The 18,558-nt window shown below is 35.9% G+C and overlaps 1 protein-coding gene across 6 annotated transcripts in view; it reads left to right on the forward strand.

Annotated features, from left to right (window-relative positions):
- LOC145664457 (JNK1/MAPK8-associated membrane protein) overlaps window positions 1-18,558 on the forward strand; it is a 287,534-nt gene that overhangs the window by 263,574 nt on the left and 5,402 nt on the right. For 5 of the 6 annotated variants that reach the window (XM_081731149.1, XM_081731154.1, XM_081731148.1 and 2 more), the window contains one exon: window positions 10,145-10,221. The exons of the other annotated variant lie outside the window; for it this stretch is intronic. In XM_081731149.1, coding sequence (XP_081587275.1) covers window positions 10,145-10,221 — 77 coding nt within the window. The remainder of the gene's footprint in view (window positions 1-10,144; window positions 10,222-18,558) is intronic. 6 annotated transcript variants of the gene reach the window in all.

The following is an 18,558-nucleotide window of genomic DNA, read 5'->3' on the forward strand; positions in this document are numbered from 1 at the left end:
CTACAAGAAATACTGTCACTCGTGGCACAAACATAGGTCGAATGCCTGTATGTCGCAGGTATGCTTATCGTTTGCATGAGCTTGTATAAGGCTACCGAGTAGTCCCTTCTTAAATTGTCATAAATAAAGAGTCCAGGGGAAAAGGGGATGTCCATTTTTACAATTTTTTCAGGAAACGATTTTTAAAGTTCAAAACATTTTATTTCGGAAAGTAGTCGTGGAAAATGCTTCAGATTTGGTGTACAAGTTCTTTATTATATTGGAAACTAGCTTACAAAATCTTATGTTCAATGTATATTATTGTAAGTAAAAGAATACAAGAAAACTGACATGAGGTTGGTATATATTGGTAAAAAACGGGTCTATTGCAGGCAAAATAACGGAAAAAAGAGGCAATTGTTTTTCAAATTATAAGTAATATTATTAAAAATATGACATCTTTATTCTCCTTTACTCCGCTTACTTTTGGAGTTTCGTGTAGAAGGCTTAAGCGTATAGGCTGCATAAGACATTCAAAGCATACAGATCCTACCATTTTTCTTCCTAGATAGGGAACTTCCCTTTAAGAAAGAGGAAACGATCTTGTAAATCCCACCAATAATTATGATGTTGGTCATAGCATCCTATTCAAACTGTCCTCAACCGATTTAACCCAGTTCCTTAATGTACAACGAAAATCTTGGAAATGTACTTTTATCCTCTAATCAATATCAAGTATGGGAGAGTGAAACAAGGAGAACAAGTGGGGTACAAAGTTTCACTGACTTTGTTGACCTGAGAGTCAACGCCTTATAAACGACTATTTGACATTGCTTACGGAAAGGTGCAGTTGCTTAAGCAAGTTTGACGACATTAGAATTTTAAAAATCGGGTTCTGGAACAATAGTTATATACTTTAACTCATTTAATAATAATTATTCATTGGATATACCTGTATTGCACGCATGCCCATGACAGATCAATATCACGGATGCATAATATGATTTTTACAATCCTGGCCTTCTTTTCATTCGATTTTTCTTCTTATTTCATAGTAATGTATATGCGGTCCTTTGCGCATTATTGCAGTGTTATTGAGTTGTTGAGTTGAATTTCAGTTTAGCGTCCCTTTCTGCAGCGAGGCTATATGAGACGTGGACCTACTGATTAACGTGGAATCCGATCCACATGAGCTCCCACCGGGAATCGAACCCGGGTCTCCCGTGCAGTGTTATTGTACTATATTTCAACATTAATACAATTTATGGTATAAGCGTCCAGCTTTCCGACGCGAGTCATTTATGGAGTAAAGAATTCTTCCTCCAGTAAATCTGGTTGTGGTGGGCCATTTGTTAATAGTAGGTGAATCACAGAAGAAGACCGAAGTCCGTTATAAGTCTCCCTAGGTATCACAAAACATGGGTGACTTTTCTCTACTCGAAGCTCATGATTGGCCTAGAGTGGAATGAGCATTTTCCCAAGTACAGTGTTTGTAAGAATGATATCCAATCTCGAATTATGAAACTGTAAATTCACTTACTTTATATGGTGTACGTTTCACACTGCTGCCTTTGATTACATTATTCCAATCCTCTAGTATTTGATCTCTTGATTTTATGTTCACCAGTCTCATGTTCTTATCACGTTTAAGGTAGGAATGACACGAACTGGGAATGTTACTTGAAAGAAAATGAATCCCTGACTTTCATGTGCAATGCAGTGAAGGCATCTGAATAAAGTATAATCCTTATTTTGACTACTGCAAGAGTAACAAAAAAGCTCAAGATTATGGATGTTGGGAGATGATTTGTCTTACTATTTTTTTTAAAGAAAGAGATTGTTGAAGCTACATTTAGCTGTATGATCAGTCAACACTGGAACATAAATACAGTTGAGAGAGAAAAATAAGAGTAAAATGAATTCCCCTTTCTTCTACTGTAAGTGATGAAGATACCTCCTTCCATTTTAAAAGGATTTTTAAACTGCTATAGCAGGCTAACCGTAAACCTTTTTCCCCTTTTCGATATATTGAGTGAAACTCACAGCGTGTTCAACAAGATGGCATGAAAATCGAAATTTCGCCCAAAAGTGGACATCCCGCATTTCCCCTTGGACTCCTCAAACGTTAATTAGACGGTTGCCATCTTTACTTTAGTCGAGTTCTTTCTATAAAATAACATTTTTCTTAGTTTCTAAATTTCTCAGCTGTGAACAGTCTCGAAAAATCATGACCTTCGTTGATAGTCGAAATTGGAATACTTGGTTTACAATTTTGGTACAAGTTCTCAACGAAATTACTCGTTCTCCAGTTATTTTTTCCTGTGAAGATTTGTAACCGCGTGTTAATGTCTTTGCTCTGTCTGCAGGATGCTAGATGGGTTGAGCTTTTGCATTACCTACCCATACCTCAGGTGCGGAAAAACTTCTTTGTACTCAATGGGTTTTCTCGGTGTTCTTCTGTTTCATAACGGAGACAATTGGACCATAAAATACCTGATTCCCAAAAATGACGGCATAATCACGGGCACTGGCACAACTGGTATGCGTCAGCACAGAATCTACTGAAAACAGGATATTTGAGCCTACAACGACACAGAGCCGTCGACATTTTTCACTGTTGACATTGTACTAAAGCGCCATGGTCCATTATGAAGGCCATCCATGTCAGGTCATATTCATGTCATGTAACTTGGCAGACTGATTGTCGACGCCGGTTGAGAAAGGTGCTATTTGTTTCTCCATTATTTGCTCCGCAATCATACGATGATTCAGAATGACAATACGCCGTAAGGCTTGGCGAGATCTGTCAACGGCGGTATTGTTCCATCCACTGTTTCACGTCGCGGATGAGGATTTGCCGTCAGTTTTGTAGGTTGTAATCACTGTGGACACTGTCCTTTGCAGCACACCTAACAGGCCTGTAAGTTTTGTCGCGCTTGCAGAACTTGACGGAGAAACAATTTTCCTTCCTTGAAAACTAAATAGAACTCTCATTTTACACTAACACTGCTCAGCTCACTGTCCATTCACGTTCTACTACCCCTCACGTAGTATGGAGTTGGCCGTAACATGGCATTACCATCGTCTCAGATCTGTGGTGGCCGCGTAATGTTTGGTGACCCAAATATATGACGTGTTTCCAACTCCAGGTGTGACTGTTAAATAGTTAAGCATTTGTAGATCTGGAAGAACAAATATTGGTACGTTAGGTACATGGACATTGAGTGGAAGTGTATTTAGTGAATTCGTTCATAGTCCATAGAAAATACAATTTTAATTTCGGGTACTCTTAGAAAGACTTACTGTACTTCCGCTTTCATATTCCCTAGTGGTTACATGGTTAGCATGCGCGCCTTAAGTGCGTGAAACGCTGGTTCAATTTTTGGTGGGACCTCATGTGGTTAGGATCCAGCGTTAAACTGCATTTCATGTTTCCTATAGTCTCGGTGCTGTATAGGATGCTAAGCCCTGAATCAACCAACAACTCTTGCGGAAGGATCTGAAGAAACGGATGAATGTCATGCAGATATGTAAAGAAAGAAAGCTGAAGACAAAAACTACCAAAAATGGACTAAAGTTGGGTGTTCGAAATCAAAAAGTTTCAAATGCGCTAAGTGAAAGATGTTTTTGTGTATTGAGAAAATAGAAACTATCCTGATGATTTGCATGTAAAGTAAAACAGATATGAAATACAGAAGAAAGAAGGGACATAATAATAAATATTACAATTTCAACACCAGACTCGGCTCCGGAGGGAAGTCATGTCTGTAAAACTTAAAAGTTTTGTCGCATCACACTGTGAGAAGAAATGTTACTTACTGTTCCTATTTTTGTTATCAACAGTCAGAACACGAGAAAGTATTACATCTGTTTGTTTAACGCAATATGACTTTATTTTTTACTGTCGTAATTTACCTTACAAGCCGCCTTTGGTAGACACCTTTAACATATTGTGCTCGTATTTTGATAGTTAAACAACTCTAATATACATAGTGCACTAGATAACAAATATACTGAAATTCACATGTTTTCTTTATTTTTTCGATTAGGCAGGTTCGGGTTATTAAAATAAACATACCTAGGTACTGTCTTCTCACAAAACATCATTTCTATGTTTTATAACACTCCAATTTAAAAATATACAAATTTGCTTTTCCTATGATACAAATACACAAATATATAAATTTGTATAATTGCAGATAATTAACTGGGATTGAAGAGGTTAAATAGGAAATATCGAAATTTTGTGAAACATGGACATATTAAAGCATTAAAAGTATCGAAGAATCGTAATATCGTAATACTGAAAAATACCGAAATATTGAAAAATATTGAAATATTAAAAACATCGATCTTAAAAGTTTTAGATACTTAAAAATATCTACCAAAAGTATCCATTAAAATATCCATTAAAAGTATCTACCAAAAATATCCATTAAAAGTATCGAAGAATCGTAATATCGTAATAGTGAAAATACCGAAATATTGAAAAATATTGAAATATTAAAAACATCGATCTTAAAAGTTTTCGATACTTAAAAATATCTACCAATCGATATATCGTAATATCGCACAGCTGTACGTGGGACCTGTCACCGAGGATTTTCTTTTAACTACTATTCCTCTTCGAGGATGTGGTTTCCCCGTAAATTTTGTAGAATTTCATCACTGACCGTCACCTAAATGTTGTTACTCGCGACACACTCAGCATCACTTACCACTTTCACCACGCTAACATCATATATCCGAGCTTTAATAATTTGGCCTCTTTGGAAATTAGAGTTAACTTATTTTACTTTATGACCGCTTGCTCGATATAGGCACACTACTATTATACTGAGACTCACAGAATGCGTAGTTAGCCCTATCACCTCCACCAACAATGAAGGGCTGCGTTCGCTGCCTGTACTTTGCCAACCCAGACATCTTACGTGTTTCCTACTCCATATGTTTAAATTAATTTAATAAATCTGTATACGACATATTGGTAAACTACGGTTGTGAGGTTTTTATTTTTTAAAGGTTAAAATAAATATTTAGCTTATTATTATTTTTAAACTAATGAGTTCTGTTTGACAAAAGAAGGAAATAAAATATTGTGAAAGTTGGAACATGTAGTATGTAGGTATGTATGAATGTGCTCTGCAAATGTGCTTGTAAGTCTTCAATCTTAGACCATTCTAGTGTACCTCTTAGGATACATTTGTTTTTGCTCTTGTTCAAATAAATTAACTTTCGCTTCAGACACTGGTCCCAGACCTTCTTACATGGAGCAACAGAAAATCGAACTACGTGTGTAGATAGAAACAATAATTGTGTCTCGATAAGATCACGCTCTGTGTATATGTTTTACGCTAGCCTCTCTTCCATTCATTTGTCACAATCTTTGTTTCTGTTCCCATCGTTTCTGGAAGTACGAGTTGTAAATATATGCATATACGTTTCTCCAATTGTGATCAATGTATCCCCTGATTTCAACCCTCCTTCTGCTCGTTAACTATGTCATGTGACAGGCAGGCTACTGTGAGTCGATGCGACTGCGCAAACGAAAATTTCAAGGTTGCGTCGGTAAATTTAGCACAACAAGCACTGTGTAAATTTACTTGTGTGTTTATTCCCCCAAATGACTCACCTCCTCTTTCCACTCCCCTTACGTTTCTCCATCCCGTAAGCAGGGCAGTGCCAATAGATGCGGTATGCGTCATATTTACACACCGTTTCTTAGTTAAAGTGGGAGATCACCAGGAGGCAGCTAATTCGGCAGAGCATACACACGGTTTACACAGATTCTCACATTTTTCCTATAATTATTGGGACCTTCCCGAAATTCGGCCAGGAGGCCCAGGGGGTCGCCACGAAGCCCCTGTAGGCTTAAAAATTGTTGGCACCGGAAAATGTCAAAACAATTTTTCCGGTCCCAACTGATAAGGTGTTAAACCATATGCAGGTACCAACAAGGATAGGAATACGGAAATACACACACACACACACACACCTTTTTGAAATGTATTCAGTGTTCAACTGGGAACGGCTGGAGCATCCTTCTACAGCCCTGACCTAGCCAACAGAGACTTCCACCTTTTCTCTGCTCTAAGGCAGAACGTGCTGGCAACTATTATTTGACATACAATGATGTTAAAACCACTGCCTCACGGTGTCTGCGAGAACTTAACGACGATTTCCGTGCAATAAAAAAGTTATTACGTCCGTAGCTAGTGTTAAGTGCCTTTACCATTACGTGTGTTGATCTTTCAGCTATGTCTCATACGTAAACCGTAGTAGGCTTACTTAATATTTCTTTTTCAATCATTCCTCGTACTAGCTTTAAGTGTCAGCTAACAATGACGTTAGACCTGACCAGCTGCGACTCATATACCATGAGAATTGGGACACTAACGTGATCTCGTAAACAAACGGCTCTCAATACTTTAGATGGTGGGATATATAGGCCTATTTTTTCCCTAATTTTCAAGCATGACTTGTAGAAATTAATACCCGAAGTGCATCTGGAATATCCCTCACTCATCTTGGGAAGAAACAATGAAGCAAGTACGATAATACGTTTCGAGGGTGAGGGTAAACACATATTTTTTGGGCAAGGGGAGTGAGAATGAACGCGACAGTCAATTTTAGAGGGAAGGACAACGTTGAGGTTGAGGGAGAGTATTCATTAAAGGCAAAGACAAGCGTGTTATTAGTGTTGTTCACAAGACGAGAAATAAAGGTTTTCTCGTCACATCTTGCGAATTTTTGTCATACTTTCGTCTCGTTTTGTTTCTCTCAGGATTTTTCTCGTCTCTTCTTGATTGTCGGAAAGCTTTTTCTTGTATCGTTTTTAAAAACTTATTCACAAAATTTATGCCAGTCACTTTTTTTTTTAAACTAAAAGTTACTTTTTTTTTTTTTTTTTTTTTTAAGAGGTAAAGTGACTTTTTTGTGTGGTTTATGTTTTGCATTGGCAGTTTTCTAAGAAAAGTATTACAAAAATAAATGGAAAAAGGCAGAAACTTGTTACTCATTACTCTTCTGAAAGCTTCAGTACTTGCTGCCACATGCGAAACAGTCAGCTTTATTCTCACTTCAGTTTTTATTCTTTCTAAAGCACAGTGGATGGTTGGTGGATGCTTAAGCTCTCAGGGTGGGGTAGAGAACCTTTCTGTGTCTGTTCTTTTTTCTATCATAATAGTCTTTTAGTTTTCTCTCGTAATAGTTAACGCTCCGCTCAACGTTGTATGTATGTGTTTGTGTGGTTCATCTTGTGCTATGCTTCTTGTATGTTCTTCTTAAGAGTAAGTGAAGAATTTGAATATTTCATGGTTTTGAGAACTCTCAATGCTAAGTTAAATATAATGTCTGGGATGAAGAAGTTCGGAAGTAGGCCAGAACTGGTTCCACTTACTCAGAAGCTTTTACATTTGCTAAGTCTGCTTACCATAACTACAAATCATACTTAGAAAACCTAAGAAAGAAGGAAGCTCAAAAAGAATAAGTAAAGAAGAAAAGATGAAACAAAACAATAAAGAGAGATGATGGAGAAATTGACAAAGGAAAAAAGGGGCATGATGAGATTTTGGTCACTTTTTTGTGTGCTTTTGGTCACTTTTTGTGTTCTTTTGGTCACTTTTTTGTGTGCTTTTGGTCACTTTTCAACTATTTACAAGAGATCAGACAACTATGAGCCCTGTGATTTTCTTGTTGATTTTATCTGGAAGTTTCAAAAAAACTTCCACGACACGAGAAGTCTACAAAGGATGGAATATAGCAACATTTTAACTATATTTATTGTTAAAGTATATTGTGTAATAACTTGCGTATCTCTAAACGTTGATAAATGCTTTTCATTGTATTTGTACAATCACTTTATTAATTAGTACTTTCCTTTTTACTTTGAATCATGTAACACTAAGGCAGTACTTGAGATCTAATACTTAAAAGAAACTAGTGTTACCCTCGAGGCTCGAGAAATTTCTCGTTACGTTTCGAATTTGAAAATCTACTTCTCGTCCCGTAGACCACACTATGAGTGAGAATGAGGACGAGGGTGAGGACGATAATATATTTTGAGGACATGGGTGAGTGTGAGGCCAAGAAGATATTGTGAAGGCGAGGACGAGTGAGGGGAAGAAAATATTTTTAGGGCGATGGCGAGTGAATATGAGCGCGACAATATATTTTGAGGGCGGGGGCGAGTGAGGATAAGAGTGGCAGTTCATTTTGGGAGTGAGGGTTTAGAAAAATGCTTATCCAGGGTGTCTATCGGTCACAAAAAAAGTCACGAAATTTAGCTTTTGGGTCACGATTTTTTTTTTATCTGTACAAATGTAAGTACAGACTGGAAAATTTTGTTCTATAAAACGTCAAAATTTCCGCCAAAAATGGCTATGGTCGGCTTTAGACGCTACCAAATTGTAAGCAAAGTACGCTTCTATCGCATGCATGAAAATTCGGCCTAATTCGCACCAAATTCACTCCTGAGATTGTCTTTCAACTGGCATCATTGAGCAGTTCGCTGTGACATTTCAGTATATAGTTCTTTTGTAATTTATATGCTAATAAAGAGGAAGAATTGCTGAAATTGGGTGAAAGCCATGGATTACTGAATCGAACAACACGATGATGGAATATATTTGTCTGTAGAGAACATATTGTATTTTGCGGTAATACGGTGCCTTCTGAAACGTGACAAAGTAAACCTCGTGTAGATTGGTTACAGGGTGCATAATAATTGTGTTACCTTAAAGCAGAAGAGTATGTACGAAACATCGTTTATTCTCACTAGTACTAACCACTAATACTGCTGGCATGTTTTTTGAATGAAATTATGTGGAGAAGGTGGCGGGTCTAAACGGAAAAAAAATGCCTATTTTAATTTTGGTAGACAAGTACTCAAATGAGTAGTATGATGTACAACTTTGCGTATTGTGGTCAGGGTGTAAGTCTTGTATTTCAAGGTTATCTGCTTGCGCAAAAGTGCTGTAACTTGATTTTATTACTTATAATGTAACTTTAATATAGTTTGACTACGTTATATTATTTCCAGCCGTCTATGTTGGACAGTACCCGAAGTGTCTTTAAGGGTTACGATATGTCTCCCTCCCCGTGCGTTATATACGAAATGTAACTAATAGAAAAGAAAAGAAGAAATGCAAATACTTATTTCTAATCATCCTTTGATTAGCGTTGCCGACTTCAAATTGACATCTAAGAAACCCTTGCACGCATGTATCATTATTATTATTATTATTACTAGCTAACCCACATGTCCTGCGCTTGACACTATTGCTGTCTGAATATCTTTAATTAAGAATTTTTCGATAATTACTCGGATTTAATAATGTTGCTGACTGTACATCATCGGTATTTATATATGTAATTTTAAGGTTAGTGGATTAGTGAGTATTTCCTGTTAGTTAATTACCGAACAAAACAGATTACATATATATATATATGGATGTACTAAAAGTGGTGTGGGAAGACACCAAGTTTTTATCGCTCTAGGGAATTACCTTTGAAAGTAGAAATCAAGTAAAGATAAGTGCTAAAGAATACAGGTATTATTGAATGTTACAAAATTTTATAGTTTGGTAAAGAAAAGGTCTCGAAATTTCATTTTGAAATTTTAACACCCTGTTATCTCGGTTAAGTGCAAATGGATAAAGTGTGTTAATGTTCCGGCGTTTATTATTTCGTTTCGTTTGATTACGTTGAAGAGTAATGAATAATGATATGAATTCATTTCGCTAGATGTCGTGCCTTAAACAATCCGCAGTTTGCAAGTTTCTGTCAGATTTAAGTGATAGGTGCAGGTGCTAGCCAAATTATTCTTCAGATTAGTAAATCGATTGTATTGGTTTTTAAGTGATAAATTTGCCAGTTTAATTGTGTTTATAATACCTCTGTCTTACCTCTTTGACTGCAATTTTTATATTTATATTTCGCCATTTTACCAGCCATTTTTGACAGTTTATTTTGTCATTTATTCCAGGATTTAGTGATATTTTTTCGCAGGAATTGACAGCATAGCACAAAATACCTAATCATGTTTCTATTATTAAATATTTATTGCTATTAATAGATCTGTTCCTAATCGAAATGGAGACGTTCGTATTATTTTCAACATACTCCACATAAAGTTTATAATGATCTTTACTTCTCTTTCTTTCAGACTACTCTTTCCCGTACATTGTTATAATTTTATCTATAATATCTAATGCGGCACACTTTTCGTTTAAACTTGACCAGGTAAGTTTCCAGAAACAATGTTTTGTATGCTTAGTAATAAATGTGAATGGTGTTTTGAATCAAGATATGGAAATAAGGTGTAAATAAGTTTCATATTGAAAAAATTATATTGCATTATCATATAATAGGGCAAATTTAAACACTTCTACAATTTAAATATACATGACATCACCATAGCAAATAGCACATTTCTGGTCACGAAAACCAACACTGCATTCCAAAGACTTTAGTCCAGAAAGGGGACCCCAGATCGGTACGAATTCCCTTAAGTCACTCATTTTCCGTGCTGTTTTACAAATAGAACTAGAAACTGTGTGATACTTACTCTCGTATGCATACAATAATTTTGCAACCCATACGATATAGGATCAAAACCTTGCAGGAAATTACTGTGATTTAGAAATCATAAATTCGGTACCGGTACTTGATTTATAATGTAAATCTAAACCGTTTTAAAAAAGAGACATAGAAGTAACATCATAACTATTAGTAAGCTTCTGTAAGTATCCATCTGTAGTGGGTCTATTAATAATTTTACTGCCAACTCGAGTAACTGCACGACATAACTTGTTTGGTGACTTTCCTTGGATCCAAAAACAAGGAGTAATTTATCAAAAACTCACGAAAATCAGCAAGGTACTACAAGGAAAATATTTGAAATCTTTCTGCTGATTTCTGGTACCATATGAGTCACCCTATCCACATATAGGGGTAGGCAGGAAAACCTTTCATTTTCTCCTAAAAGGTTGAAGATCTCAAGGAACAAAGTAAAACTACACTTATTTCCAATGTCAATGTTATAAATTTCACGACACAGAAAATTACCTTGTTACAGAATAAATTTAGTAGATCAGAAAGTACATCAAAATTTGAAGCCCTGATGTGCGTTTTATATATTTTTTTGCGGACATGGTGAGTTTTTCTAAGCCATTGTCTTCAAACAATTATTTTCTCAGCAAAGCATCTAAAAAATGTATTTTGTTTTCAGTTATTGCATTATTGTAACTATTTTCAAGTAATTTTTGAGATGTAAAACTCTAATAAGTAAAGAATCCAAATGGAAAAATCGAGTTGCGGGATGGAACATAGTGCACCTGATAGAGGATGTGAAAATATGTGTATGTGCAAAGTTTTAGCGCCATAAGAAACGGAGGGGAAGGGGGCCAAAGTTGGTGAGAGAAAGGCTATGCTGTTATAGAAATACGTCAATTATGAACTTTAGTGATCGTTATCTGTATTTGGAAGATTTAGGATCATCTTTATAGTTATTTAAGAAAATCTAGGAGACTGATACTCGTATGTTCAAACTTAGGGTTATCACGAAAACAAGTGTAAGTTAAACAGATCTACAAGCTAAGAAAACTAACAGTGAAATTTCATATCCAAGTTGTATATTTGTACATTATTATTTATGACATTACTCCCATTTTGCTTCATATAGTGCCGAAGATATCTGTTCCCATCTGGAAGAACTGTTTCCGCTTTTTTTTTCCCGCGTTTTTGGTCGAAAACAATGCGGAGTTTATATAGTTACTTTTCTTAAATGACACACTTACTAATATAGACCATAACACAATAAAATCTGATATATTGAAATGCAATTATTACGTACTGTACGTATACCATTATTTTTTTTTCACCACTTGCTTTATTTTTCACTCAAGTTTCTTTGTCCACCTTCCTAAGCAATAGCAACTTGGGACGAGCGTAGCATGTGATATCTTGAGGAAAAGTGGACTACTACAGTCGAATATGTTTTCGTGATAATCCAAACTTTCAACATACAATCAGTATCCTAGATTTTCGTAAATAACTATAAAGATGATCCTAAATCTTCCAAATAAGTACAGATAACGATCAGTAAAGTTCATAATTGACTTTTTGAGACCATGCTGGCCCTAATTGATATATCACATGTCTACTTTTCCATTTCAGAAAATATCACAATTTCAAAATGGCGGATTTCAAGATTGCGGCGGAGGTTCATGATCTACTCTACCCATTCTTTTTTTGCTAGTATGTGAAACTACTACCGTTTGCATTGTCTATCTTTCACTATTTTTACGACTCAACAGTTTATTTGATGTATTTCTATAACAGCATAGTGCTTCTCCCACCAACTTTGACCACCTTTCCCTCCGTTTCTTATGGTGCTCAGCCGCTATAACTTTGAACATACACATATTTTCACATCCTCTATCAGGTGCACTATATCTCATCCTGCAACTCGATTCATCTATTTGGACCCTTTACTTGTAAGTAAATCTGTAATTTGTGTTGGAAATGAGCAAGTAAACACTGATCTTTAAAATGACGAATTTGTTATTTTGTTTGATACCTCGATTGTCAAGTTAGGAGCCGAAACAAATTTAAATTGCTTTTTAAAGACAGAATTTTTTTCAAGGGGTTGTAAGTTCCCAAGTTCATATCATTTCAGTGTTTTTTATATACATATCTTAATATGGTAATGTTTATTTTTATAATACCTTGTTCAAGGGAAGGCTAAAACCCGGAAACTCCCCTTCTGCGTACACCACCATTTTAAGCTAAATCTTGTAGCAACCCTATTGTCAGAAGAACATCTTTTTCTTAATTCAAGTATAATATTAAGCATTCATGTTATTAATGCAACCCTTAGATTTGCTAAAATAATAATATTCGTCACTGAAAGGAAGGGCTAAACATGATTGTTCTAACGAATACTTTTTAAAATTTCAGTAGCCTCGATTTGCTGAACTCAAAATTCTTGAAATTAATGTGGTTTATAAAAAGCTTGTAGGGTACAATGCTACTTCCTCTGCAACAGACGCACCTTCGGGAATGAGGTAGCAAAAGATAGGGTGTGAGGCATATCCTGGGGGCTATGAGTCCCGGACCTCCGAATTAGTATTTAAATCCTTAATGATGTCTTGTTAACCGATATGCGAAAACTAACACATCCCTGAACGGACCCACCACAGTTTTGTCACCGGAAATGTATAACAAAACTTTTGTCATGTCAAGCACTCAATGAAAATGATACAGAAACAGATAAATTCTCACTGTCTAATGTTACATTTCAAACTGTCTAATGTTACATGTGGCAACTTTGAACTACTAATTTTCAGTAAAATATCGAGTCATATAAAATCGTAACAACTGATTTGACCTATGTGGGCTGTAGAAATGGTAATTCTAAATAATAAAAATTCAAATAAAAACTCAGTCTTCCTTTTGATTCTTGACTTATCTTCCTTAGTATTTATCAACTTTCAAAAGTAACGAAACATGTATTTTCATATGAGTTCAGTGTCAATATGTAGATGTTTAATTTTCATTAATTGACACGTTGCAGACTTCTTTGTCGTTCTTCATAAACACACATCCCTTTCTACTTGCTCTACCCTTAAGTTCACGCCCAAATAAACTTAAGCCCTACCATTTCACGCAATGTAGAGGTATTCGAAATTAGTTTTTACTTAACACGGTCTAATCTGACAGATATAATTGTGAACTTTCTTCTTGCTGTGAATTTGACAATTATGACAACATTCACTTCCATGGCACAATTCTCTTAAACACTTTCTTCTTCGCTCTGATCTTCCTTATTCACTTGTTCTGAGTTTTATCGAGAGTTGTCGAAACTGGAGAAATTGGCTTAGTGATAACCTCTTCGTGGTTTTTCCCTTTTTCTTTTGTGCTTTGACTGCCTAGACGTTTTCTTCAAATGTTCAGGTACAATAAGCGTTTGAAAACACAATAAACTAACGCAGTCGTATTACAATAATATTAATACTTAATACAGCATCAACCACGAATTTAAGACGCACTAAAACACAATATAGTTATACTAAACAAACATATAAATAAATAAATAAACACATTTCAATACAAATTCGAAAAGGTAGAAATTCGAATATGTCACGTGAAGTTCAAAGTTGTGTCCCTGTTCAAAGTTGTCTCGTTTTACGGTACTTTTACCTCCAAGGCTTCAAAAATTGTTTTTTCGTCACATCTCCCTTCAAATGCAGGCAAATGGACATCTATCTGTGCACAAGATACTTGTCTCAGATACACAGTTATATAAGTGCGTATGTATAAATGTGGGAATTGGCATGCGTTTGCCATTTAGTTTTATTTACATTGAAGGGTAATGAAAAATGATATGAGTTCCTTTCATTATATATTTTCCTAATACTATAAAGTTTGATGTATTTGTAAATAATACTTCATTTTCCAGACCAACTAATTTCTTTTAAAAACATTAATAATTTTAAATCTTCGACCTCGTCAAATAAATACTCATGAAAGGTTGTAATAAGTAATACAAGGTCCCAATATACAATGCAACCCGGAGTTTGGGATAGTAGAACTTTTGAACTGGAAGCGATACACAAATAATGGTTATACCAAAATGAAGTCTTGTTTATGCATATATTTTTAAACTGGGAAGCAACGATTGAAGTACACTAGGAGTCACATAGTGTTGCCAAATGTAACCGAAGGTGTATTTTACAAACAACATAAATTGACTCATAACTCATACGTATGGATGTTCTGTCGTTAATTTTCAGTTTTAGTTAGAGTAGCTTAGAAGCTATGGAGCGGAAAAAGAATTTTTCATTTCCACCGATAATCAATTGGATGAGGCCTCTGTAAGGGGTAACTAGGGAAATCATAGTTTCATAAATTAACACTCTGAATTGGCAACACTGCTGATGTTTCAGTTCATCAAAAGGTGTGCTAAGGATCTGTCTACATTATGCAATTCCTGAAAACTGTGAAAAAGAAACTGAAATTTTCATGATAAAACGTTTACTTACATGCATCCGGCAACACTGCTAACCAGCGACATAACATTTGTAGTGAGTGTTGTCGCTTTACTTGAAAAGCTTGTTTTGTGTTCTTTGTTGTAACTTCTTGTGAAGTGATTATTGTTTTGGTGCAATAAGACTCTACAGAAGAGAAGGTTTTCACCATTGAACATTATTTACGTTCCAACTCATGCAACAGTGAGAGCAGATGAACATTTTCCCAATACTAGTCTTCCAAATAAGTCAACAATATGTGGACTTGTTTCAAAATTTCGTCAGATGGGATCTGTACACGAAAAGCACAATATGCAGCGGCTTATTCTTACGCAAAAGATTTTGGACACCGTAGAACACCACAGAAATCTGTGCGTAAGCTTGCAGCACAAGTAAATTTACCACGTTCAATGACTCATATGGCTTTAACCTACGGGCATACATTATACAGGTTGTTCAAGAAATTAGGATTCCAGACTTGGAATCCCGAAAAAAAAAGTATTGGCGTTGGTTTCAATCTTTTATTTACGACCATGGAGTTGATGTGTTGGACAAAGTGTTCTTCAGCGATGAAGCTTGGTTTAATATCAATGGTTGCGTGAACAATCAGAGTTCCAGATACTGATCATCTGACAATCCATATGTGCTGCAAGAACAACAGTTGCATCGCGTAAATGTAGGTGTATGGTGCGCTGTCACACGGCGCCGGGTAGTCGGACCTTTATTTTTCCATAATACAGTCGACAGCACAGTGTATCGTGAATTAATTACGCAGTTCATTTCTTTGTTGAATATTGATGAACGTGATTGTTGGTTTCAGCAAGACGGGGCAACATGCGATACATCAAATGAAACATTAAACATGTTGCAAAAATTTTTCAGTGAACGGATAATAAGTAAAGACTTGTGGCCCAGTCGCTCCCCTGACTTAATATCACAGACTTTTTTCTATGTGGCTACTTAAAGCAAGAGGAATACAAGAACAATCTTCGAATTATACAGGACTTGGAAACAAACATTCGCAGTGCCATTGAGAACTTTAACACTTCTAATCTTCGTAAAGTTGCTGCCAACATGGTGAAGCGTGTGAACCTGTATTGCCTGTATTGAATAATAATAATAATAAAAAAAAGAGGGGACACATCCATTGTAGAGCTGACAACTCACTTCGTGATGAATAGCAGTGTTGCCGGGTGCATGTAAGTAAACGTTTTCTCGCGATAATTTCAAAGTTTCTTTTTCATTGTTTTCAGGAATTGCATAATGTAGACAGATCCTTAACACACCTTTTCATAAACTGAAACATCAGCAGTGTTGCCAGTTCAGAGTGTTAATTTATGAAAACTACTATTTTCCTAGTTACCCCTTACAGAAGTCTCATTCAATTGGTTATCGGTGAAAATAAAAAAAAAAAAATCTTTTTTTTCCGCTCCATAGTTTCCAAGCTACTCCAACTAAACAAACTGAAAATTAACGGCAGAATATCCATACGTATGAGTTACGAGTCAATTTACGTGTTATGTAAAAAATATATATATATATATATATATATATATATATATATATATATATATATATATATATATATTTACACCTTCAGTTACATCTGGCAACACTGTGTGGTTCCTAGTGTACTTGAATCGTTGCTTCCTAGTTTAAAAATATATGCATAAACAAGACTTCATTTTGGTATAACCATTATTTGTGTATCGCGTCCAGTTCAAAAGTTCTACTATCCCAAACTCCGGGTTGCATTGCATATTGGACACCCTACTTGTTCCTTCTCTATGTTATCTGTCTCTCCATTCTCTCTCTAATGGATATATGAGTGCAGTGCTTGTAGAAAAATAGAAAAATAATAGGCAACAGAAAAATAATAGTATTGTTAAAGTGTTAATCCATTATTCCGCTTGTTGTATAGTTATGATGACGTTGAAGGGGTCAATGATAATATTCCAACTTCTGTCCGAGTGCCATATCAGTTTCATTGTGGTTCTTCGTTCAATTGAAGAAGCTTTTGTATGGGTGTATTCCGTTGGACAATTGAGACTTCTTGATAACTTATACTATTTCATGTTGTGTTATGTTTTTCAGATATTTTGAAAAGTCCACATATTTGAGAATGGTTGAATTTGGTATCATGGATATGTTCTTTCTGTTTCATATATATGTTTAGTTTCGTCATGCACATATAAGTATTTCGGCAGAATTATGAATCTTATAAAATATGTGGAATCCAATGGACTAGTAAGAAATCTTCTCTTTCCTGTGTTTCTCTATCTCCGTGGAGGGGACCCGGGAGTAATGTATTAAATTTTTTGCTTCCAAAATCTTTCTATAGTTTGCTTGGAATGAAAGGAAGCAAAGATATGACTATCAGCTTATTTGTATCTTTCCTATAGTAGCTTCAGTTTTGACCGGTGTTTAACCTGATGTAATAGTTGTTTTCCTTTCTTCAAAGTATTACTACTGCAACCATTTCCTTTCTTTTGTCTTCTGCCTACTGAAATAAAATGTTGACTTATAATGTCACTATCATTGGTGTACATTTTTGAGGGTCTGCCGGAGAAATCTATCCAAATATTAGTTTTCGTATTATATGTTGAATTTGCGTTTGGTTTGGTTGCCTGTTGTATCGTTGGTACAGTGTTAGATCGTCTTAACAGACTTCCTATCGGTAGTCATTGGCAGAAAAATTCTCTGTTCTTACTTTCAGTTTTGTTTAGTATTTTAAATCTAGGGTAAGTTCTCACTGAGCTTCATTCTTATGTAAGTGAAAGGCATTCAAATGCGTATTGTATCATCTACAGTTCTATAATATTTTTATTTCTTATACAGTTTCCACACGTCGTGGAAGTGATAGAATAAGATCGTGGTATCTGTCGAAGGAGATATTGCTCCATGCCTGATGATGTTCTGCGTCCAGTTCTGTTAAATTCCTGGGCAACCGGTCAAGAGTTTCCAGCGCGTCACACAATTTTCAGTTGGGCTCTTGTCCGGGCTTTTTGTAGGCCGATTTAAATGCCCGAACAGCCCAATGTTGTCAGTAAACCACTGTTGAACAGCCTTAGACCGATGTGGCATCGCGTTATCGTCCTGGTAGATCTCATCACGATCTAGAAACCAGCCTTCCATTAACGGCTTGACAACAGCCTCCAGATATTTCAGATACTTTTCCCCAGTTCTGTGACATTTTAGGATAACTAATGAGCGTAAACCATGCCATCCAAACTCTCCCCAAATAAGCACACCAGTACCACAGCTTGCACAACAGGATCAATGCAGTCCGGATGTAGAGCTTCGTGCTATTCCTGTCGCACTCATCGCCTCATATCGGCTATAAGCAGTTTAAATTTGCTGTCATCGCTCCACACTACCTGTTTGCACATTTTCACATTGACGTCTTTCGCCTAGAAGTAGCATCGCTTTATATTTGTCTTGGTCAAATACGGTTTGCGTATCGGACGACGACTTGCAAGTTCCTTATCTTTTAGTTCCCGTCGCACTTTACGTTCACAAATTGCTGTACCTCGGTTCTCATTAAGTGCCT

Source organism: Thermobia domestica, chromosome 11 (genome assembly GCF_964235325.1).
Source record: "Thermobia domestica chromosome 11, izTheDome1.hap1.1, whole genome shotgun sequence".
NCBI lineage: Eukaryota > Metazoa > Arthropoda > Insecta > Zygentoma > Lepismatidae > Thermobia > Thermobia domestica.